General features: G+C 38.4%; 1 protein-coding gene across 1 annotated transcript; it reads right to left on the bottom strand.

Moving 5' to 3' along the window:
• Positions 1-1,864: 1,864 nt before the first annotated feature.
• Positions 1,865-25,604, bottom strand: asah2 (N-acylsphingosine amidohydrolase 2). The gene is made up of 21 exons (XM_038277953.1): positions 25,502-25,604; positions 23,698-23,826; positions 22,290-22,369; positions 14,821-14,964; positions 14,191-14,367; positions 13,748-13,875; positions 8,779-8,856; positions 8,096-8,216; positions 7,517-7,642; positions 7,342-7,428; positions 7,102-7,206; positions 6,821-6,902; positions 6,617-6,732; positions 5,940-6,034; positions 5,791-5,830; positions 5,612-5,710; positions 5,364-5,459; positions 4,116-4,262; positions 3,634-3,690; positions 3,414-3,502; positions 1,865-2,347 (listed from the first exon to the last, which is right to left on the bottom strand). The coding sequence occupies exons 2-21, from the start codon at positions 23,819-23,821 to the stop codon at positions 2,143-2,145; spliced, it is 2,196 nt and encodes a 731-aa protein (XP_038133881.1). The 5' UTR covers positions 23,822-23,826; positions 25,502-25,604; the 3' UTR covers positions 1,865-2,142.
• Positions 25,605-25,726: the final 122 nt, after the last annotated feature.

Here is a 25,726-nt window from a genome sequence, read left to right as displayed (position 1 = left end):
GTTCAACATTTGTGCCTTTAATAATTCCAGTGTTATTATTCATATTAACATGAAGCTGTTATTTAAACAACACAACATAAAGGAAAAAATAAATATAATGAAACGATAATATTTCTAATTGCTTTTAATCCTTAATAGCTGCTTCCTTATATAATTTAAAACCAAAAACGTAGAACCATGTTTGATTATTACTGTGAAGTCACTTTAGGTGCAGTTAAATATTCATCACTCAGTGTTTAAAGCGACTACTGAATGAACAGAGATGCATGATTAATTACCTCAGCGCACTTTAAATCCAACAAGGGAAATCTTTTTCACCCAAAGTCAGTATGCAAACTGTTATAATCCTTCTGGTAAAAGTTAGTTTTCCATCTGGATCCTGAACATAAAATAGATTAAGTGCTGATGAAAATCTGTAAATAATCTGTGAATGTGTGAGGTGTAGAAAAGGGCTTCCAGAGGCTGCAAAACTCAATTTTCAACCATTACATCAGTAATGTCAGTGTTTAAGTAGATTCAAACCATGATGCATTTCTACTATTCTGTGCTAAATAAAATTGTAGAAATAAACACCAACAAATCATTTCTGAGGTGTTTACATAAATATGACATCTGACTTGAACATAAAAAAAAAAAACACTATAAAGTAAAACCTGATTGGTGAAAAGCATGTGTTGGTTTGTTTCATGTAAGATATTCATAATAAAGTGTGTGGTTTCCGTTATGTACAAAGGAACCTTTGTAGTCTTCTGTACCCTGAAATGTGTTCTACTTGACTGAGGTTCAGTTGTCTGCTGACTTCCTTAAACTGCTGAATACACGTCAGTGTTGATGTAGTAACCTTATTCATGCTGCTGTGTTGATTAATATTGTTCCTGTAATCTATAATCCTGGTCTGGCCGAGATATTTCTATAAAGACAAGTTTAAAATAAATATTTTTGTTATAAATATTGGCTTGCCCTTTTGTCCTTTTTTTTAAATGAGTTCATTCTTAGTTAAAGGTGCCGTAGGAAATCTTGGAAAAACGGCTATATTTTTGAAAATACACAACCATGCATCTCCCTTCAGACCACCCCTCGAAACCACGCCTTCATAACACATGAACGCGCATGCTGTCTGTCGAGGTGTTCGGTTCAGATCGAGAACGAAACAAGCCGAGACCGAGTGCACATGACACGAGCTCACAACAACATAATGCTACTTTCACACCAAAAGCAGCAGAGGCAGCAAAAGCAGCTAGTTTACCTGCAAAGTCAATGGTTGACGCACATAACGGCGCAGCAAAAGGTCCCGCAGTGCGTCGCTGATCTCGGAGCTGGCAGGGAGACAGACAAATACTGATGATACAGAGCACTATATACTCCTCTGAAACAGTTTATTAACGCCTAAATTAACTTAAAATCCCGAAATCTGCCGGCAAAACACGTTCGCTTTTATTATCCTGGTGCCTGCAGTTTGGATTACATACATGAAAAACGCCTTCCAGCTGCTGTGGCAAACCACGAGGAGGCAACGGGGCATAGGCTGCTGTTGAATGGGAGTCCCAGCAGATTACCATGATTGACGTTTTAGGAACCAATAGTGGACCACGGACCGTGTTTTGTTATTGGTGAGTGTTACTCATTGATTTCATACTGTAGCGGGGACCATTTTATTCGTTTCACTTTCAGACCTTCTATTTCACTGCTTGCTACGCGGCTGTGGGGAGCCACATGATTAAAATGTGTAAGGTTAACATCCAGACTATAGTTTTAAGATGAGACTGTTAAATAAAAGGAAAACCTACAATAACAAGATAAAAGCATCCATAAAACCATCACAAATAGAAACTGGATGTACTCTGCTAAAATGAAACAGGAAATATGAGGTTCAATATGTTTATATGGAAACGAATCATGCATAAACCACAAACAAGAAATAGAATCATGACTTACAACTCATTGAAATACAAAGATATGGGTTTATATTTAATAACTTATTAAAAAAAAAAAAACTGGCAGTTTTAAATTTTGCTGTGGCTCATTCATTTAATATACAGGGCAAAGTTTTCTGAGGTGTTGATGAAATAAATCTGAAAGTTTTATAGAGGCTCCACGAGGCGATTGGTTCTCCTATGATGTGGAATTGTGGTTGTGAACAAGTCAATTATCTGAGTAATAATAGTTGGACGTGACTGTGAAGACATCGGATGAGCCTTCATATGGTGTGATGATGGGTTTCAGGCCTTGCAGCTCTTTGTAATGCCCAAAGTGTCTGATCCTGTAGAAGCCAGTAGGAGCTGATTGGGGGATGTGCCATTCTACTGTGGCGTTACTCTCTCGATTTGAACCCTTCAGCCAGTGAAACCTGCAAAAATAACTGGGGTTCAGTTCTGGCTCAAGCTTTCAGAAACTTAAGTGAAATCTAATTTATGGTCTGTCCCACAAATAAAATATGCAACGTCCCTAAATAACATGTGCCCAAACAGAAGACAAAGATTTCAAGCATTTCCAGCTTAAAAGCTGTACATTAATGTCACTAAATCAGGTAAAACAAAATTATATTTAATCCTCCTGAAGATGACCAAACCTAACTAGATCAGAAAAAAAACAACCTCTACACTGAACCATCTATCTTCTTCCGCAGGGGGGCTGGTGTCTATCTCCAGCAGTCAATGGTTGAAAGGCTGGGTGCACCATGGACACATCAGCAGTTTCTCACAGGGCAACATGCTTGATGGCGATAGAATGATGTGACTCTCTGTCCATGTATGAATGTTATCACACATATCCACACCCTTATAAGGGCAATTTCCTGTCACTAATTAACCTTATATTATTATTTTTAGACTGTGGAAGGAACGTTAGTACACAGCGATAATCCATGCATGCATGGGGAGAACATGCTCCATGCAGAAGGACCCTAGGCTGGTAATTGAAACAAGAAACAAATCCCATTTCTGATTAAATGGGTAGCATACAGAATGGTTTGACTGAGCCATGGCTAAATATTCCATTCCTGATCATAATAATTGAACTTTATTGATCTCACATTGGAGAAATTTACCTTCGCATTTAACCCATCCCCTTGGGGAGCAGTGGGCTGCCATTGTGGGGTGCTGGGCCGCAGTGTGGGGTTAAGGGTCTTTGCTCAGAGACCTACAGTAGAGCGGCAGTCTTGTGGGAGTGGGGCTCGAATTCAGAACCTCAGGATTCCAAGCTCTATGCCCTATACTGTAATCACTAGGCGGCTACTCCCCCAAAATGTCACTGCTCATTTTTGAGCAGGCTTAAATCTGGTGGTTTCGGTCCACCGACCTCTGGGTTATAGGCCCAGCATGCTTCCGCTGCCCCACTCTGCTTTCCTCCAAATGTGATTTCAGATTTAAGGGTTTGATCTCCTTGTTCACTAAAATATTTGTATGTAAACCAACCTGGTCTCCCATGATGCATCATTGTAAACAACCTCCCAGGTTTCTGTTCTGTTATCATAAATTTCCACGGTGACAAATGTTTTATCTCTCTGCAACGGAACAAAGAAACAAAGAGGTAAGAGAGGAAGAAAAGCTAATTGTAAGACAATCGACATTATAGAACAAAGGGAAACAAATTGAGAAAACTCTAATATTTCAAAATAAAATGCTTTTTCCTTACAATGTCTCCTGAATGCCGAGGATTTCCTGCAACAAATGTGACTGAGACTCCATCTCCCTAAAAAAAAAGACAGAAATGCAGTTAATTTTACACTGAAATAGCATATACGCATTTAACCATATCTTCACAGTTGGATTTACTTTGAGTATAATAAAGTTGTCACGGTGAAATGCTGGTTTAATATCTGTGTTCATTTTATTGGAGAAATATTGACAGTTAATTAGGCTACATATAATATTTTGGATTAATTTGTAACATGTAACAATTGTTCTCCTAAAACAAGCCTTATATAAAAGTTAAAGGTAAGAAATTAAACGATTGAGCTGCTAGATAATTTATGCTAAAACAGTAAAAGATTTATTGAGTCAGTGAATTATTTTTGGAGTCATTAAAGGTACATAAGAATGACAGCTACAGACCCAGAGAAACAAAACCGGCATTAGGCCTAAAAATCTTTGAAATATACCATTCAGGTGTCCTACCTGTCTATAGAGTGGAAGAACCTGCTCCAGAACCTCTCCAAAGCTGGTGTTTTCAGGTTTCCCGTCCGCCGCTGCTGTACCCATTAAACTAAAAACGTTTGTAAAGAAGGGAGGCTCAGGACCAACTGGCAACTCTGACACTCTGTCCTGAAAAAACAGAGAAGAGCAAATAAACTGATACTGCCAATGTTCAGTGTGTTATCCATTTTCTTTCATTTTGGCAAAATCTAGATGTCTTAACATCAATTTGTAAAATTTTTAAATTAGAAACATAGACAAAGCCTGGGCACATTCCCAACATAACCTTGTTTTTAGTTTTTAGCTGTCCTTCCATCTTTGCTACTTGTATTCCCGTTTTCTGATAAGCAAACGGTTATGCTACACTGGAAAAAAATGAAATCTAGATACGTAATTTTTTCTTAAAATAAGTGCATTTGTTCTTGGATAAAGGACAAGAACAAGACAATTTACGCTTAAAATAAGAAAAATAAATTGCATTGTCTTATTTCAAGTGCATTATTTACCTCCACCGACAGCGAGACAGGTCATTATTAGAGACCCAGCCGCTAATGGAATACAGTACAGGCCAATATTAGAGGATTTACTGTATTTATCTTATTTTTAAAAGTAAAAATACTCATTCCATTGGCAAACCATCTCATTTACCTACTGAAATTAAGGGTAAATACACTTAACTTAAGGAATTTTTTACTTATTTCTAGATCGTGTTTCCAGTGTAGAAGATCACACCTTGAGACTAAAAACTTAAGACAAGAAAAAATGTCTTACTAATCATTGGTTTTGGTATCTGCATGCATGATATAACTTGATTTTGTATCAAATCTACATAAGATAAGTTATAAAAGCTATCAAAGAGTGCTCTAGATATAATAACTTAATATAAGTAAAATTATCTTATTAATAAAGGGCCTTAATAAGTGAAAACATCTAATATCTGAACTTCTAAGATCAATATTCTTAATTCAAGTCAGTTTCTCTTGGTTAGGAAACTAATTTTTGTAGTTTGCAATTTACTGCTTTGTTTTTTTTTTTTATTCATACTAGATTTTTGCTCCTTTTATGTGGGTCCTCTGATTCTGATACCTACCTTTTCCTCCGACCTTTAGATGATGGCTAAGCTTAGACATTAATGAAAAATGTGTCGGCGATGCAATAAGAACCAGGAAAGGATCAATGGATAAATATCCATATGCTTAAAGCATTAAACTTATTGATTGCCTAACACACCTGGACGATGGCTTTGGCTAGTTCACAGAACTTGTGCAGGTAAGCAGTGAGCGTGTGTGGGCCATAGATGGTGGATGCTCCTTCATAACGCTGCACCTGAAACATGCAGGCGTACATTTGCTTGGTGAAAAAAACAGGACTACAAAATCCTTAGTTTATAAAGTTCGTGGTGAAACATCAGCAAAATTTGTTCCCTTAGCTCAAAGTGATGCAAAGACCACATTTCTGATGGCTCAGCAGACACATACCTGGTACTCCTCGTAGGTGGTTATATAGTGAGTGTAGATGTTACTAAGTCCAGCAATCACCACCTCTGTGTTTTTGAAAGTACTTGAAGACTTCAGCTCCTGATAAACAACATAGTAAGATCTTTAGATCAATGCCTGGTAATAAGCTTTACAATGTTAGTGTCCTTGATGCTGCTCACCTCTTTGACAGCTTCTCGAAGACGCCTCCCTGACATAGTGCTTTAGAAACAGCCACAGAAATACAGACTATAAGCAACAGTCATATCAACAAAGTGAGTGTTCATTCAGTTTCCTTATTGGTAGTGAAAATGTAAGTAAAACATGTTACGTCATTTCTCCAGGGACAGCTAGAACTGCTACAGATCCGATGACGATGATCTGAACATCCACAATCTGAGGATGCCATGGAAGGGGCCAGTTCATCTGCACAATGGAGAGACAAACATTTCAGGGTGACTGAAACTTCACATGAACAGTCTTAAACTAGTTAGTCAGTCCAAAAAAAGAAAAATTAAAAACTTTGTTTCCAAGTTAGAAGTCGTTTTGCTTCCCATCCAGGAAGCTTTTTCAATTCAAAATGCCAGGAATAGTGTTGAGTTCGAGGTTTTATACAGTAGCCCAACAAAGTCTTGTTTTTGTATTGAAAACATGCTAATTGGAACAGACAAATGGGTCCACCCCTTTGGAATGGGGGTCATTTAGCTTCTCATTGTTAGCCCCATAAATGTCTGAAAGGGGGGCCACTTAAAATGTCAGAAATAACTAAACACTGTTCCTGACATTTTGAATTGAAAAAGCGTCCTGGATGGGGAGCAAAACGTCATCAAGCTTGGAAACAAAGTCCATTGGATTTCTTTTAATTTTTTTTTTTTTTTGGAATAACTATGACCTGGATGACTGGGAACCTTCCCAAGCATAGTTAGAGAGGCAAGCTTTCACTTTGGCAACAGGTGGAATCCTCTAAAGAAATCAACAAGTTTGGACTTTATATCTGCTCTGCCTCACCTCGCCTGTGCTGATCAGAATTGGTTTGGGATGATGACATTTCTGTGTCTCGTTTGATGGTGGGCCCAGCAGAGCATCCCTAATCCCATCCCAGAATGGGTCTCCCTCAACAGCACCTTCACACACAGTGAGAGACAGAAGCTTAGTGACTAAAAATGTGACTGACATATCAGAGACATTGGGATAGCAATAAGATGAAAATACCTTGAGTGAAATTCAAGTCTCCTCCTCCATCTATTGTTCCTGCAGCAAAACTGTGACCCATAGCTGGTTTACATGTACTGACCTAGGTAGACAGACAGACAGACAGACAGACAGACAGACAGACAGACAGACAGACAGACAGACAGACAGACAGACAGACAGACAGATAGACAGACAGTAAAGGATGCTTGACTTGTATGATCTAAGAGAGTTACTTCTCCAATAAATGTGTCTTGTTCTACATTGTCATGATAAAGCGAATATTGTGTAATTTTTCTGACCGTGTGCGTGTCATTGATCTTAACAGTCACGTCTGTCATGTTGACCCACTGATGAGCAAACCGAACTGGACCAGTGACCTCGTCAACTGCGTTCGCATACAGCTCCTGTAAGGGGCAGCAGCAGACATCGACAGCCATTTTCTTAAGAACAGTGATATAACCAGTATACTTTCTTTGAAAGTAAACTAATTCTTCATTACAACCGATATATATTTTTTAGTTACCAATTTAACAGCTTACTTTAGCCTTCATGTAGATGTTGTGACCAATAATCTGTGTGCTGTCAAACATGTCTGCTCCTGGCCCAAACGACTGACACATTTTAGTCTGAAAGGGATAAACACAAAGTTCAGCTAATATTGTCAGCAGTTGTTGTTGTCTATTTCTGTACTGTATATGCATGATTGTTTTTTACCCCTCCGATAGGACAAGAACTATTAAGATAGTCACAGGGAAGCCCAGTGTTCACACAATAAGGTCCTCTGGTGTTTGGACTGACATCACCAAGGTTACTGGAGGAGAAACCAGCAACAAAACCTCCCTGAACAAAAAGATATGATCAAAAAGCTTCAAATATATGTTTTCAAATAATAAGAAGAGAAATATATTATTTCAGCTTAAATGTAAAAGTAATAGTCTTTCATTGGATTTCAAGTAGGTAAGATGCAGTGGAGTCAATTAAAACATTAACGCCGCTGGTTGCTTCTTAAACAAATACTTAAAGGAGCATAAATAGCATCATTAAAGTTCTAGAGTCAAGGGGCCAAAACTGGAAATTCTCAATTTTAAGCTTCATTTCGGACAGAGTGTAATCAAACAACCTCAGAAAACTTCTGGCAAAATAAAAGTGAAAAAATATCTATTATTAGAAAAAGTAAGTTACCAGCTATTTATAACAAAGGGTAGTCAGGTGAGAGATGGCCTTACAAAATAAGGTTCACAAAAAAGTAATTAAAAGCTTTACTATTAAAAAACGGAAAAATTATTCCAGTACCTGTCCAGGTAGCTCTCCAGGGTTCTTGTCACTCTCCAGCAGGTAGGAAGCATAACCCATATTATCACTGCTCACCATGCGATTGGTGTAGTTCATGCTGACAGCATGTACAGCAAACCAGCTGTGATAATAGAAGAAGGAGAAGATTATTAACAGTTATCTATATTCACACCCAACTGAACCAGGGAATAAAAATGTTGTTTGACATGAAAAAAAGCTCCACATTTGTTTTAGAAAAAAATTGAAAAGTAATGATCTATTGTGACAGAAACATAACACTTTATGGCAGAAAATAAGTAAGATGGTTAGACCAAAAAGTAGCTAGGATCTGCTTGTTTTATTTCTTAATACATTTGTTTTATTATCAACATATATATCAGTTTTACAGAAGTTAGACAGAAGAGTCGGGATTCTCGACCCATTTACACTGAAAAGATGGAAATCTGATGCATTTATTTAATGCATATTTCAGAGTGAAATATAGCAGATTATTTACAGATACCATCACAAACATAAGATGGGCTTTTCTCTGAAGTATAGCAGTTCAGGTTCTGATTAGTTGTTCATACAAAAATCTAGAACAACCCAAACAGATTATCTAACCTTGTTAAACTTGTTTTTAATTTTTACAAGAAGACAAAGTTTCTAGTTTTCATCATATAATCTAAAAATCTTTTTTCTACCTGATCATACCGATCCCATCACCATCCAGATCTGTAAACTTCAGCACCAACACCTGCTTGTCTGTGTTCGTCTTGTACCTGAAGTGATAAATGTCAGCATTCATTAATAATTTCTTCAAAAGTTGATTAAAGCAGGACTTGTTGAATAAAAAGCAAAGCTGCTTTTCTCTCATATTAGGTCTCATCTCTCTATTGGTATCGACACAGATCAGTAAGACTAACTTTGTAATTCTTAGCAGGTTTAAGATATCCTTGGTTCCTTCAGGTAGTTTAATTTACCTTGTGTGAGCAATTACTATAACACAGCTAAAGGCTGGTTCAATAATAATAAAAATAATCTTAAAAACAAATTCAAATCATTCAGAGATAAATATGTTTTGTGTCATGGTAGAGAAAACCCACAAGGCGAAGCATTGCTAAACACCCCCCAAAAAATAAAAACAAATTAGTTTACCAGGAGAATTTTTAGTTTTTAATATAATATAGTTTGTTAACGTGCTGGTCAATTCTCTAGAAGCAGGATTTTGTAGGAGAATTGGACTCTCCTGTGTTTAGCTGGGAGTTAAAACTTTGATGCTACGTTCACACCGCACACAACTGAAGCACTGATCTCTATTTATTCACCGGATTGCTGATTGCCTGTTGGTAGTACGGGGTTGAAGTGAAGCCACCGGCTGCCATATTGGTACTCCCTAGTTAGACTGCTTGCAATGTAAGTAATATGTGGGCTGCAGCATCGGACAACGATGATGTTCTCATTTTCAGGGGAACTTCAGACTTTTGAAATAAAGATAAATTCATCACTTGGACACACACTTGCTGTTTCATTGCATAATTACATTACTTCAACTTATAACAAAAAATAGGCAGATCACATTGCATAGTCATTATGAAGTCAATAAAGTCTCTAAATCATGCAATATGACATATACAAATCCATCGCATTAACATTAATGTGGGTAATGGAGGATAATAATACGAATGTGCTTAAAGTGCTAAATTGATGATGTACATGTAATATACAGGCTTTGATTTAATTGTTATGGTAATTTAATCTTACACATAAAGTACATGTCTGTTCATGCTGTAGTAGTTTTCTATTTGCGCATTCAGTTTTCTATTTGCGCATTCATATATATATATATATATATATATATATATATATATATCAAATTATAGAATAAAATATATAGTTTTACTAAAGTTACATTACACAGTGAATTACTTTTTATGTATTTGACCTTCAATTTTCTAACGTTAGACACAATGTCAATGGTTAACTCAGTCAATGTCTTGGAATCAGTCCGAAATAGCTAGACTAATGTTACGCTACATACTATACTATAGGTTACATTTGCATATATATGGATTTTCTTGGTTAGCACATCCACTTTTTTGTGAAACGACTCCCCACAACCGACAATTTGTTGGTTTTTTTTTTAACCAATTGCTGAACATGGGAGTGGGGAGCACCAGCATGGCGGACGGTGGCTTCACTTTTTTCGGGCAATCAGCAATCCAGTGAATAAATAGAGATCACTGGATTGAAGCAGCAGAAGCAGCTGGTTTACATGCAAAGTCTATGGTTGATATGCATTAAGGTGCATTAAAAGGAACTGCAGCGCATCTAGAGCAACAGGAGAAGCGCATCTTGACACATCTGAGGTCGCTTAGGTATGTGACGAGCTTTGCAAGCAGCAGATGTTGGAGTTGGAATTTTTACTTTTGATGCCCGAGGCGCCGCATTAACCAATTAGAGAAGCTGATCTGGGAGCTGGCAGGGAGACGGATGCAGCACTGCTGATGCAGAGCGCTATGATCTCTCCTCTGAAACTGTCTATTAACGCTTAAATTAACTTACCGTATTTTCACGACCATAGGGCGCACCGTACTAAAAGGCGCAGTCTCAGTTATGTGTGCTATTTCTGTATTTAACACACACATAAGGCGCACCGGACTATAGGGCACGTTTTTTATATACAGGTACATGTCCTCTACTACCTTTAAATACCTCTTCTGCGTATTTAAAAATGCAGCGGGGGCAAAACTGAGTATGATTGTGCTTTATTCATGTATTTATTACAAAGTATTAATCAAACCTGGGAGCTGGCCGTGAGACAGACACATCGCAGATGACAGAGCTTAAAATCCTGAAACCTGCCGACGGAATATGTTCGCTTTTATTGCCGGTATCCTGGTGCCTGCAGTTTAAATTATTTAGATGAAAAACACCTGCCAGCCACCGCGGTGAACCCGGAGGCTACCTGGCCTATAGGCTACTGATGAAGGGATTTCTACTGTCGGTGCACCGCTGGTATGTGGGGGTCTGAGCGCCTCCGACAGAAATAGATAATCTGGATGAACTGACTGCAATTATTAAGTTTTCAGGTGGACTTTCTCACTTAAAAACATATTAAAACTACTTTATTCCCACTGATAACAGCAAATATAGCTGCAAGATTCAGATTATTTGGATGAAAAAGCACCTGCCAGCCGCCGCGGTGAAACCGGAGGAGACCCGGCCCAGAGGCTGCTGTTGCAGGGATTTCTACTGTCGGCGCACCGCTGGTATGTGGGGGTCTGAGCGGCTCCGACAGATATAGGCAGGGTGATATTCTGGATGAACTGACTGCAATTATTAAGTTTTCAGGTGGACTTTATCACTTAAAACATATTAAAACTACTTTATTCCCACTGGTCACAGCAAATATAGCTGCAAGATTTAGATTATTTTGATGAAAAAACACCTGCCAGCCGCCGCGGTGAAACCGGAGGAGACCCAGCCCAGAGGCTGCTGTTGAATTAAGTTTTCAGGTAGAAAAATAGAGCGGGAGCAAAACTGAGTATGATTGTGCTTTATTCATGTATTTATTACAAAGTATTAATCAAACCCATCAAAGTCATCATCCTCTGTTTCTGAATTAAACAGCTGCGCTAAATCAGACATGCCAATTTCCCCTTCTTCGCTGTCAGAGTCACTTTCCGTGCCGGGCGGCTCCTCAGAAATAATGCCGGCTTTTGCGAAAGCTTGAACAACAGAGCCAGCAGACAAGTTAGTCCAAGCATCTACAATCCATCCGCAAACTGTGGCGTAACTTGCCCGGCGCTGCCTTCCACTTATCCTGAAACTGTGGTCTCCGTCTGTCATCCATCGCTCCCACGCCGCTCGCAGTCTTACTTTGAACGGCCGGTTCACACCGATGTCGAGTGGTTGAAGTTCCTTTGTCAGACCCCCCGGGATAACGGCGAGCACAGCGTTCATTTGATTCACCTTTTTTTTCACATCTGCTGTGAGATTGGCACGCAGTCACAAATTAACAGCGATGGTGATGCGTGGAAAAAAACCACCTGGTCTCCTCACATACACCTGCCTCAGCCACGCTTTCATCATCTGCTCATCCATCCAGCCCTTTTCATTTGCGTTAATATCATATGTCACCAGAGCGATGTGTCTGTCTCGCTGTCAGCTCCCAGATCAGCTTCTCTGATTGGTTGATGCGGCGCGTCCAGCAGCAAAACTCAAATTTTTCCATCTCGAGTAGCAGCAGCGCGTTGGCAGATGCTTAAACGCTCCCGACGCGCAGCGCCTGCTGCTCAAAACGCGCTGCGGGACCTTTTGCTGCGCCTATACGCGCGTCAACCATTGATTTTGCATGTAAACACGCTGCTTCTGCTGCACCTGCTGGGTCCGGTTCACAACGATGTCGAGCGGTTGAATAACAGCGAGCACAACGTTAATTTGTTTCACCATGTTTTTCACATCAGCTGTGAGATGGGCACGAGTGGAAAAAAAACACCTGGTCTCCTTACATTCAGCCACTCTTTCATCATCTCCTCAATGAGCTGGTCTCAAATGTCGCAGTTACAACACACATAGGGCGCACTGCACCAAAGGGCGCACCGCACATTTTGAGGAAAAAAAAAGACGTTTAAGTGCGCCTTATAGTCGTGAAAATACGGTAAAATGTCAAAACCTGCCAGCACAATATGTTTGCTTTTATTATTCAGTTTGTACTACATACCTGAAAAATGCTAACATCTACTTCCAGCCGTGACGAACACTGGTCAAATCCCCCAGCTACTGCTGATGATGCCCAATGACAGCACACCGGCACCTTTGGTACGTGGGGATCTGAGCAACTCTCACAGCAAAGAAATATTTTGAGGCAAGATCATAATCTTGATGAACTGACTGCACTGACTATTGTTGAGGTAGACTTTCTTGCTTAAACATATAAAAACTACCTTTACCCATTTGTCACAGAAAATATAGCAAAGCCAAACTCTGTCATGGAACACAGGAGCAGCAGAAGCATCAGATGCATCCGGACACACTTTAGTGGATGTGTTCAGGAGCATCAAAGATTCTCTTGATGTGTGTTTGACCTTAATGTGTGCAAGCATCAAAAATGAAACAGCTGCCCAAAGCACATCTGGTGTGAATGTAGCATCAGGAAGCAACAATTACAATGTAAAGCAGATATTCATTCCACCACAGCATGTATCTATATGAATTGGGAACCTGAAATGTGGAACAAGAGAAGTAATAGTTGTGTCATCTTAAACAAGGGAGAATAAATGTAGGTTTGCCTTTTTATGTTGTTGTTCACTGCTTTCACTGAAAAAAAAAAATGCAACCGCTTTTGGTATTATATGTAGTTACTTGAACACAATAGTTTTATGTCCTAACCCGCTAACATGAAACAATGAATATTATATATATATATATATAGATATATATATATCTATATATATATATATATATATAGATATATATATATATATATATATATATATGGATGGATGGCGCCTCGGCCATCCATCCATCTGTAATGGATGGATGGATGGATGGATGGATGGATGGATGGATGGATGGATGGATGGATGGATGGATGGATGGATGGATGGATGGATATCAAGATAAAGGCAAAGCAATAAAACCAGTTGAGAAAAGATCATCCATTCATACCTGCTTCTTTCTTTTTCTGGGTTGTTCAGATAGGAGTGAGGACTTCTGTTCAGACTGCTGTCGTATATCTCTCCTTTGTTTCTGTAAATCCTGCCTGGCTTCATCTTACTGTGGGCAATGTCAATGCTCTGAAATAAAATTTAAGATGTTTATGAGCTTTGTACTACCCAGCTTATACAGTATGATAATTATACATTATACGATTTAAAATCTTTTTGTGTTTTCTTATCCAAACATTTCATCCAAGTCCAAAAATATTAAAGAAAAAAAGAATCTGAAATACAATATGTCAGGTAAGGTCCAGGCTGGATTTTTTTTTCTCTACTCTCCAAAGTTCTTGAACTTTTCATCACTATAAGTCTCTGATCATAGAGCCGCCCAATACATATACCACTCATCATTGTATGACGCAGACTAGATCCCTTGTGCAGTTAGAGACAAACCTTTACGATGCCGCTGACCAGTGGCTCAATGGATGCCTTGATATATCCATTACCGGCAAGCATAAAAAGGGTGTACTGGAAATAACCTGCTGGTCCACAATGGGTGTGTGTCCCACTCAGGACAACATTATCATGTCTGTACAACTCTCCATACTTCTCCTTCAAAGCCTTTAGAACCTGCAAACATAGGGCATATAGAAGAACCTTAATTCCATAATGGACCAGGTATGAAATTCAAAATGAAGCTCTAAAAGCATCATGGTAGGCCTTCAATATGAAATAATGTTTGACTCTTGTTAACTTATGTTTGGCTGTTGAATAGTCGTTACAGGGTCAACCATAAACCACCTCAGCTTTCTCCTATCTGCTCCCATTCAGATGGATGTTTTTACAAAATATGCTTGATTTTTTTTTATCATGGTATTACAATAGAGATTCTTGATTCTTAATTAAAACAAAACCTGTGTAGAATATAATAGACTGTAGTTTCTGCTTTTAAAACTTGCTTTAAACCAAAAGAAGAGAAAGTAATAGTCTGCACCATATGGAAGCCCTGAAAATAAGCTGAGAAAGAAAGACCGGTGCTTCATCTTTAATATGTGCATGGAATAACACATGTGTTTTATTTACCTCCAGTCTTAGCCTCTGAGAAATCATCCCCACATCTACAGTGACGAATACAACTCTCTGACTCCCATCATCGATGATGAAAGCTCGACTGTAAAGACGGGTGTGTATCCCTGCAGCTTTCTGCTGAGAGTTTGCATAACCCATCTAAAATACAAAGGACAAAACTTAATTGGAGCAGATATATGCTTTAATAGTCTTGTTAAATGAAGATTAAAGCTAAGTTTCGCTATTACAGGTCCACCTTTTCACCTTAACCCCTTGAACCCTACGGACCCACCGGCGGGTCCAGCTGCTACATGACCTCGTAGTTTTACCAAACCCCCAGTATTGATGTAAAAAACATATTTGGCACAGTTTGGTGACATTTATGGATAAATGTGCCAAAATGGCCTCTCCGCCTAAGAAATTTCTCACTAATACCATTCTAAAATAAATATGATTCATCTAAATATCATTCATCTCAAATTTGGTATATTTTTACACAACATTTAGATTTGAAAGTCTGTACTACTTTTTTGTGCTATAAATAATATTTTGGTAGTGTTTTGCAATGTTTATTTCAGAGAAAATTTTGGCGAGGTTCAAAAAATGCAAAATATTTTGTATTTTGTCCCTAATATTTCAGGCAGGGTCAGAGCTACAATGGTGCTGACACCAGAAAACGATTCTATGACATCTTACCTTTACAGACGTACCAAAAGTTTCTTCTTAAATCTAATAGCTTTGAGGCTATAAGTTATTTACTTTTGTGTGTTTTTGTCAGGCAGAAATTTATTTATATACCCTTAGGGTGTAAGAGGTTAAAGAAATAAAGGCAGTAGTGCGCAATGCTTGTGTCTCTACTTTGACTGTCTTCTCTGGCATAGTGGATTAACAAACAGGTGGAGTTGAAGAGGGCGGGCATGTTGATTTTATGGTGTCATAATGTGGGGATAACATGTTTGATGCAAATAATTTCGAAAGAAGACACCTGTTTTATGGCACATATGCGAGAAACTATATTTCAGTTGGAGAAATTACCTCTTCCTTCAGAATGGCAGCATCTTTCTGCCTGCTGTAGATCGGATAAAGATGTTTTTTGTCTGGTTATGTTTTCTGATCCATATCTCTCGTTTGAAAATTCCAGCATATCCACAATTTTTTCTTTTTTTCTTTTGGTAACTTATGTGGAGCTGTGTTATGAAAGACTTCTGCTGATATACCTTAAAAGTTGTCAGGCCGACACACCCAGTCAGATAAAGAGGCTCTGTTGCAGACTTTGGAGTTTGATTTCCAAAGCAGATTAATCTTCTGTTGTCAACTTTCCGGTGACAAACACTTTCCTTAGATGTGCTAGCATGTTACGAAAGCCTAAAGTGTTGCTTGCTATAATATGCTGATAACTAACTGATATTAAACCAACACCAGGATGAATCCGTGACACCAGACAGATTTTGCTATCAATTTCTGTATCATTACTGTTTTATTACAACTGTTGGTGTCTAGGATGGGACAGAAACCCTCTTCATGGTCAGGTTTGACAGTATAGGACCTCGGGATTACTCTGAACCATATCTGCATGGGATTCTGTCATTATCATTAACACAGTGATTTGCATACTAAAGTAAATATGTCACATAGTTTAGGATACAAAGTTTATTAAATTTCCTATTAGCAGTAATTTAGTATTATGTTTAGATCAAAGAGGAATATATTTAAGCCGGGAAAGACAAAGATCAGACTATCTCTAATGTGGTTGTCCAGCTATTGACTCGCTTACTTTAAACAACTGTAGAATATCAGAATCCTTAGAACATATCTGTCAAAGTCAAGGCCCGTTGCCCGGATCCAGCCCGCAAACTGTTTATCCATGGCCCCCTGGATGATATGTAATTACCATTAGAACCGGCCCCCAGGCCACTACTGATTGTGCGCCCTGCTTTGACTTTGTGGGCTACCGCTGCATTGTGGGCAATGTAGTGTTGGTGCAATTGTGTTGCAAGCACCAACACTATATTCCCAGGGGAAAACATGATTGTGTTTTTTGTTGTGCTTTGCATGTTTGGATTGTTTTGGTTTTTGCTTTTCCCCCTTTAAAGGGAAATGCCGGGTTTTTTACATTGGGCCCTTGATTTTACTTTATTACATCATGTTCTACCGCGGATGTCTGGGGGACAGTGATTCGCCTACATGTTATGAATGCTGGCCTACCATAAAGAATACATTATGAACAGTTTAGTTTGTACTTTCAAGTAGTTTGCCCATAGGAAGATGTTACTTGGATATAACCGATATAACGGAATATCTTCAGAACGGCTCTAAATGATACAAAACTCATATCGGTGAGTAGAACATGATGTAATAATGTCAAATGTTAAAAACACGGCATTTTCCTTTAAGAATCCAATCTGGGATGAAGTCAGAAGCTGTGTTGGAAAACATTGCCAAAGACCAAATTGATGCTCTGAATCACACACCAAACTCCCTCTTCCTCCTTTTGTTGAGCTTGGGGGATCCCACCTGCCCCTCGCTGGGCAGCGTTTCTGCAGGATCAGCTTCGCTCCTCCCTCCATCCAGGCTCCTTTTATTTTGGCTCCAATCAGCCTATGCTGACACCTGTAGTCTGTAGTCTTTTTGATTCTTCGGTCCTTTTTGGTATTGCTCTGCTTTTTGTTTGATAAATTCCTCTTTTAAAGAACCTCTGGCTGAATTCTGGATCCACTGCCGTGATTAATCACAACATTTTTACATGTCTTTGTACAAGACTTGATTTTTCTTTGAAGGAAGTATTGTTTTTTTGTATTTTATTTCATTTATTTATATTTTTCAGTTAAATAGACTCAGGGAGAAATGCAAATAAGAGCTATGAGAGAGAATACAACTGATTTGATTTTTTTTTCTTATTTTACTATTTGAAAGCAGTGATCGGTAGGATCATAGAGCAGCATGGTAATGTATTTTCAGTATATAATGCATGCACTTTCATTTATGTATTTATCTTAATAAATGTATTCATATCATAAAAGTTTATTAATAATATTGATATTAATATTTTGTTTTTTTAAATCTATGTGTTAGGTCTTAGATCAATAGGCTATGTTCATTTCAATATGTTTTAATAAACATTTAACTAGTCTGGCCTTCGGCTTGTAGAAAATTTGTTTTTTTGGCCCTTGGTGTATTTGAAGAATATTACACCCAGTAACAACAAAAAAGCCTGTAAATTCCAGAACAGCCATCAGAGGACAGTAGTAGCCCACAAACAGAGTTTCAAGGTAGTTATTGGACCTGAACCCATCCACCTGATCCATCATAGGAATCATATAAATTGACACAAACTTCCAGATATTTGATGCCCAACATAAAGTCAATATACCGTATTTTCACGACTATAAGGCGCACTTAAACGTCTTTTTTTCCCCTCAAAATGTGCGGTGCGCCCTTTGGTGCGGTGCGCCCTATGTGTGTTGTAACTGCGACTTTTGAGACCACCTCATTGAGGAGATGATGAAAGAGTGGCTGAATGTAAGGAGACCAGGTGTTTTTTTTCCACTCATCACCATTGCTGTTAATATGTGACTCCATGCGTGCCCATCTCACAGCTGATGTGAAAAACATGGGGAAACAAATTAACGCTGTGCTCGCTGTTCAACCGCTCGACATCGGTGTGAACCAGACCCAGCAGGTGCAGCAGAAGCAGCGAGTTTACATGCAAAGTCAATGGTTGACGCGCGTATAGGCGCAGCAAAAGGTCCCGCAGCGCGTTTTTGAGCAGCAGGCGCAGCGCATCGCGCTGCTGCTGCTCGAGATGGAAAAATTGAAGTTTTGCTGCTGGACGCGCCGCATCAACCAATCAGAGAAGCTGATCTGGGAGCTGACAGCGAGACAGACACAGCGCTCTGATTACATATGATATTAACGCAAATGAAAAAGGCTGGATGGATGAGGAGATGATGAAAGCGTGGCTGAGGCAGGTGTATGTAAGGAGACCAGGTGCTTTTTTCCACGCATCACCATCGCTGCGTGCCCATCTCACAGCCGATGTGAAAAAAAAGGTGAATCAAATGGATACTGTGCTCGCCGTTATCCCGGGGGGTCTGACAAAGGAACTTCCACCGCTCCACATCGGTGTGAAGCAGCCGTTCAAAGTAAGGCTGCGAGCGGCGTGGGAGCGATGGATGACAGATGGAGACCACAGTTTCAGGATAAGTGGAAGGCAGCGCCGGGCAAGTTACGCCACCGTTTGCGGATGGATTGTTGATGCTTGGACTAACGTGTCTGCTGGCTCTGTTGTTCAAGCTTTCGCAAAAGCCGGCATTATTTCTGAGGAGCCGCGCTGCACGGAAAGTGACTCTGACAGCGAAGAAGGGGAAATTGGCATGTCTGATTTAGCGCAGCTGTTTTATTCAGAAACACAGGATGATGACTTTGATGGGTTTGATTAATACTTTGTAATAAAAACATGAATAAAGCACAATCATACTCAGTTTTGCTCCCGCTCTATTTTTCTACCTGAAAACTTAATTCAACAGCAGCCTCTGGGCGGGTCTCCTCCTCTTCACCGCGGCGGCTGGCAGGTGTTTTTTCATCTAAATAATCTAAATCTTGCAGCTATATTTGCTGTGATCAGTGGGAATAAAGTAGTTTTAATATGTTTTTAAGTGAGAAAGTCCACCTGAAAACTTAATAATTGCAGTCAGTTCATCCAGATTATTATCGTGCCTATACTATTTCTGTCGGAGGCGCTCAGACCCCCACATACCAGCGGTGCACCGACAGTAAATCCCTTCAACAGCAGCCTCACCGCGGCAGCTGGCAGGTGTTTTTCATCTAAAAAATTTAAACTGCAGGCACCAGGATACCGGCAATAAAAGCAAACATATTCCGTCGGCAGGTTTCAGGATTTTAAGTTAATTTAGGAATGATCACAGCGCTGTGTCATCTGCGATGTTGGTCTGTCTCACGGCCAGCTGCTAGGTTTGATTAATACTTTGTAATAAATACATGAATAAAGCACAGTCATACTCAGTTTTGCCCCCGCTGTATTTTTAAATATGCAGTAGAGCTATTTAAAGGTAGTAGAGGACATGTACCTGCAGTGTTGGGAAAGTTCTCTTTCTACGTGAACTAGTTCAAAGTTCAGTTCACACATTTTAAAATGAACCAGTTCAGTTCATAGTTCACAATTCCAAAAAACGAACTAGTTCATAGTTCTTTTTTTTCTTTTTTTTTCATATATTGCTCAATTACACCATAGCCTACTGTAGAACCACAGACAGCAACTATTTTATCAGTTGTAACACTGAAACTGTGCGTCAGATTTCATCTTCATATCCAGTTTTGAATCCTTATCCAACCAGGGTTTACATTAGCATTGAGGGGACAGCATTTCCCCATTGTTGCTTTAATGCTTTGTTGCTGTCCATTCACTTCACACTAGTAGCAGCTGCAGCTTTCACCCCTACAGTATATTCTCAAAAACATCAGGAAAAATGTGCTGCTTGAATGGTCTTTTTTATGAGTAATTATTAAAAGAAAAATAGGAAAGTATTCTTTAAGGTGCAAATGTTTTATATTTTTATTTTAATAATTTTTTCCATTTGAAATTCCATTTCAATACATCCTAAAAAGGAATACTGGAATCCTGGAAAATTATACCAGGCAGGTTTAACAAACAAGTTACATGGATAGTAAAACCCTCAAGAACAGGGGTCTTCTTTTCCAGACCAAGGACCCCCAAACTGATGGCGAGATGGAGCGGGGACCCCCTATTTATATATATTGTATGAAATTGTGTCCTATAGTCACTCTATTACAGATGGAGTAATGTAAAGAAATTAATTTCTCCCTGGGATTATTAAAGTTTTTCTGATTCTGATTCCTGGTTGATGGGACAGGTGTTGTGAAGGAAACGGTGCCCAGCTTGAAAGAGCTCCTGTGTGTCGCTGAATGTGAGCATTGATGACTGAAAGACATCTTCTGCCTCCATTTATCTGTTTACTACAGTGTGTTGATTTCATGTTAATGAGTATTTAAAGACATTTCAATTAGTGGGGGAAAAAAATGCAGGGGGGGAATATAAAAATATCAACTAACCATGCAGACCCTCATGCAGTACCTCCGTAGACCCCTAGGGGTCGCAGATCCCCTGTTGAAGACCTCCGCTCAAGAAGATTTTACTAACACAAACTGAGGGACCAGGCTGAGGTATGCGACGAAATATTAGGGCCATACATGAAGAGAAAAAATATTTTTGCCATGACGACATGGCAAAAATATTTTTGCCATGTCGACATGTCGACTTTAAAGTCGACATTTCGAGAATAAAGTTGATATATCGTGGCGACTTTAATCTCGACATTCCAAAGTTTGGAGAAAAGAGCAACCGCGCTCCACAGCTGCAGTCTGCGTTTTAAGAGTGAAGGTAGTCTTTGACGTGCTGCAACTGTATAGGATTCTGTGCATGTATCCTGTGCAGCGGTTGGCTCTCTTGAACTAATTTAAACTTTATTGTCGACACGTCGAGATTAAACTCAACATGACATTTCAACTTTATTCTCGACATGTCGACTTTAAAGTCGACATGTCGAGTTTAATCTCGTCATGGCAAAAATATTTTTTCTCTTCATGTATGGCCCTAATACTCCGTCGTAGAGGTAGGAATTTAAGGTTACTGAAGTGCGGATTTTTTTACTGAAAGCCGGCGGGCAAACTTGTTGCCATCATCCTCACCGACCACCTGGTCATAAACCTGTTTTAAGTCGCCTCCATGCTGCTGTGGCTTCCACGCTGCATTTTGTTTTGATGACGCACGCGGCTGTAGGCTACGACGCTGGTAGCTGGTGTTGCCAGATTGGGTGTTTTTCCCCGCTACATCTTAAGGCCTGTTTACGGTGTGATTTAGCCGGGGTTTCGCCTGGAGGGCTCTATAGAAATCTGGCAACCTATTGAACGGAGTTGAACTGAGAGAGCGTGCCGTTCACAGACACCAGAATGAACGAGTTCACAATAACGTTCACCAGGAAATAATGCAGTACGTTCAGTTCACGTTTGCCCAAAATATATACGAGTTCATGAACTTTCGTTCAATGAACGCGTTCAGGCACAACACTGTGTACCTGTATATAAAAAACACGCCCTATAGTCCGGTGCGCCTTATGTGTGTGTTAAATACAGAAATGGGACACATAACTGAGAGTGCGCCTTTTAGTACGGTGCGCCTTATGGTCGTGAAAATACGGTAATAATTTTCCTCTAACTTGTTTGAAAGCATATGTTGCAATTTTTAAAGCCATCAACAAGCCTTCAATAAAATAAATAACTATTGAGAATGCAATTTAAAAGGATGTTTTCTGTAAGAAATCTTTTAAGGAATGCCTTAGAAAGGGTTTGGGAGTTGTTATTCTTCACCAATTGTTGTCTGCTGTTTTGTAAACTAGTAAAATTTCTCTGACTGAATAATGAAGTGCTTGGAGTGTGTTTGTACCGACCAGAGGGATTTCAGCTGGTGGTCCTGTGCAGTCTGCTCGGCCGACGCCTATCAGGTAAGGTGTACCCTGAGGATTGGTTTCTGAGGGAAAAGAAAATTTGAAAATCTTTTGATTTTTTTTTTTTTTAACACCTTACTCTAAATAATTTTTTGCTTCTCAAGCAGCTAAAAATTAACCAGTGATTATCTGAAACAGTTCAGTGAAAGTAGCAGCAGTCAGGCAGTCAATGTTTAATGAAGTTCACAAATTCTATCATTAATCTGAATTTGATTTTGGGTAAACTCAAAGGCTGTAAAAATGACACTATTTAATCATCTGAAAAAAGTAAAATGCAGTCATTCTTAGACATAAACTGAACTTTTGATAAACTTAGCTAAATCTTTTTATTAACCTACATTATAAACCTGTTTTGCATCTTTATAAAGACAGACTTATTAACAGAAGAATGTATAAATTAACTTTATTAAAGTTGCCTCTTGTCTCAGCCTTACAGGTAAACCAGATAATCAGTAACAAATAGACTTAGGGAAAACGACCAATTAGAGACATTTCCTTTGATCTAACGAAACTAAAATTGAAGTATGATCATAACAACCAGTCTGTTATGTTATATGGGGTCAGAGATAGAATTCTGAAGAAAATATTAAAGAATATCTTAACGATGACCCAAAGCATACTGGAATAATAGTTAGACAAACTGCCTGACTTTGTTTAACTAAAGTTAAACAAGTAACTATTGCAAAGCTCTAATCCCAGTCTAATACAAAATCTGTGGGAAGAACTTTGTGTTAGAAAAGTCACCTTACACCAGTTCTCTGAGGAAAACTGGGCGCAATTTCCAGCAAATTATTTTAAGAATCTTGTAAAGGTGTCAAAAATGTTTGACTTAACATAAACAGCTAATGACCATTAACCTAAATACTGAGGAACTTCGTGTTAATCTCTGGATCTTAACAAGGTGTGAAAATAATTTCTTAAATTATACTTCACTACCTATTAGAATAGAATAGAATAGAATAGAATTCAACTTTATTGCCTTTACACTGTCACAAGTACAAAGCAACAAAATGCAGGTTGCATCTATCCAGAAGCACTATACAGGTTATGAATATTTAATTTAGCATTTGAAACAATTTGATTCATCCTGATTTAAGACAGAAAATAAATGTCATTGTGTTTTAATGAAGAAATAATGGAAGCAAACTGTTATGTGTCTGTGTAAACACCATATAAACATGTTTAAGACTGTTTTAGATTTAGAAATATATTTTAGTTTTGGTAGTGTAATGTTTATATGAGAATTTATTCAGGTTTAAAATTATAATAAAAGCGACAGTTTTGTTCCCTGAACGCTTCTGCTGTTTTTACAGGAAACAGCTTATACTGTTTTAGCAGTTTGTTTGTTTACCTTTTTTGTTTGTCTTGACAATCAACACTGCAGCCAGTGCCACACAGACAGCTGTCACAATGACGAGCAGAACGATCAGCACCACCTGAAGGGCAGAAAGTCTACAACACTTCTTGCCTGCCATCGTGCCTGATTGTGTTTAAAAAAAGAAAAAGGGGAAAAAAGGAATTATCAATAAACTTTAGTGAGTTTTATTTTCTTTAATTGAATAAATTAGCCAACACGATGATTCAAAAAAAAGAATGATCCTGATAGCCTGCAGTGGTGATGAATACTTTGTCTCATATATCAAAATACTGAAACTATGCATTTAGAACTAAACATGCACTCATAGAGAAAAGCTTGTAGAACCTCCTTCAAAGCCTCTTCTACTGATTTTATCTCTGAGGGCTCAGATCTCTGTGGAGGTTTTATTTTATTAGTAGTTTTATTAGCTTTTGGCTCAGCTCTCTGAGGTTCCACTGGAATTCAGTCAGGTTGAGGTTTGAACTTTGACTAGGCCATGATGTCATGTTTATTCTTTTTTTACATCACAGTCCTGTTGACAACCAAATTAGTGCCAAGCTTGAGCTGTTTGATGGATAGTGTTTGATTTAATGCTATGCAAAAAAAAGTCCTTAAGATTAATTCAAAACTGCAAAAAAGTCTGTTCTTGCACCTTTTAATCAAGACAAAACGACTATCTCTCCCTTTGTTCGATGCTTTGCAGGTAGAAGAAGGTTTGTTGTGATGCTGTTGGGTTTCTTTAAACGTGGACATTGCTCCAAAGGTGATATGCATCTTTTAGATTCAGATTTACATACCTGATCTTTGCCACTATGTTGCTTTTAGAGGGAAAATTCTTCTTTTCCCTTCACCTGGTCATACATATCAGTTCTCTAGCTGTCCTGCATGATTTCTAGTTTTCAAGGTCAAGGTCTGTACAATAGATTTTATTTATTGGGCTGAATTTACTGTAGCAACCACTCCCAGGAAGATTATAATAATAGCATTATAATATATCTTTTCAAAAAATTATAATATATCTTTTCAGACAAATGCAAAGTGACATTCCTTTCTTTTGGATCATCACTTCACATATTGCAAACACACACCTGTGCGCTTCATGCAATAAACTGTTGAACCTCATATTTTATATTGCGGAAGCGTTAAAATCAATAATGATAATTTAATGAGTAACTCTGATTAGCAGCAGCTGATTAAAACTTTCTTTTTTATAGAGAGGAGAATCAAAAACCTCAGCTAAACGAAAGATAAATGAATGTATTTGTGCTGTGGTGAGAGCCAAATAGGTTAATGTTGCAAAAAAAAAATGGTTTGTTTGGAGATTTGTTAGGTAAACTATTAAATTAAAAAAACATATATATGATAAAACTTTCAAACTTGTAGAGCTTTAAAACTAATTGTCTAACCGTTTTTGATGTTTTACAGTTGTACTTTCTAAGTACCAATACAGGTTATATTTATTTCAAGATTGATTTATTGCTGTGTTACCCAATTTCCTGATGTTAAAGCTGTGAATCTTTAAACTAATCATAGTATTTTTTCCCCACCTCATCTACAAAACATTCTGTATAGAAAAAATAAGATAAAGATAATGTTGTTTGATCAGACAATATTGAGCAAGCATTACGTTGGTTCTTTCTATACCGTCAAACTTATCATTGAAACCTGTTTTATTCTCACATATTCTGTTCAATTGTGTTCTATAATCAATCTCGGAAGCTTTATCTCTTCGTTTCTGACATGAAGAAACAAGCGGATGTGATAAAAGTCTTCAGAAAGTCAAATACATCAAACTCACCTTCAGCCAGAGGAGACTCAGCTTGGAACAGAGAAAGTGTTTAATGCAGCGTTTTAGGCATTATCTCCCTGCTAAGTTGTTATCTGTCTGTTGAAGGTTGTTCCACACAATCTGCAGGTACACACTCCAAAGTTCACCAGCTGAATTTCTTACGGCTCTATAGCTTTGATGATTAGCTACAGATATAACTGATTATATAGCTAATAAAGATGTTATCAAAAAGGT

Source organism: Cyprinodon tularosa, unplaced genomic scaffold (genome assembly GCF_016077235.1).
Source record: "Cyprinodon tularosa strain WSP-4 unplaced genomic scaffold, ASM1607723v1 ctg136, whole genome shotgun sequence".
Lineage (NCBI taxonomy): Eukaryota > Metazoa > Chordata > Actinopteri > Cyprinodontiformes > Cyprinodontidae > Cyprinodon > Cyprinodon tularosa.
The sequence above is the reverse complement of the archived record's forward strand: the minus strand, read 5'-3'. Positions and strand labels throughout refer to the sequence as shown.

Bases quoted from the DNA above. Each gene is read 5' to 3' on its own strand.
- asah2 (XM_038277953.1), bottom strand. From the start codon at position 23,821: ATGGCAGGCAAGAAGTGTTGTAGACTTTCTGCCCTTCAGGTGGTGCTG. The intron at 5,831-5,939 runs GTAACATGTTTT...CTGTTTCTAAAG, and splicing joins GCTGTCCCTGGAGAAATGAC to CACTATGTCAGGGAGGCGTC. The intron at 3,691-4,115 runs GTAGGACACCTG...CTTTTTTTTTAG, and splicing joins TTCTTCCACTCTATAGACAG to GGAGATGGAGTCTCAGTCAC.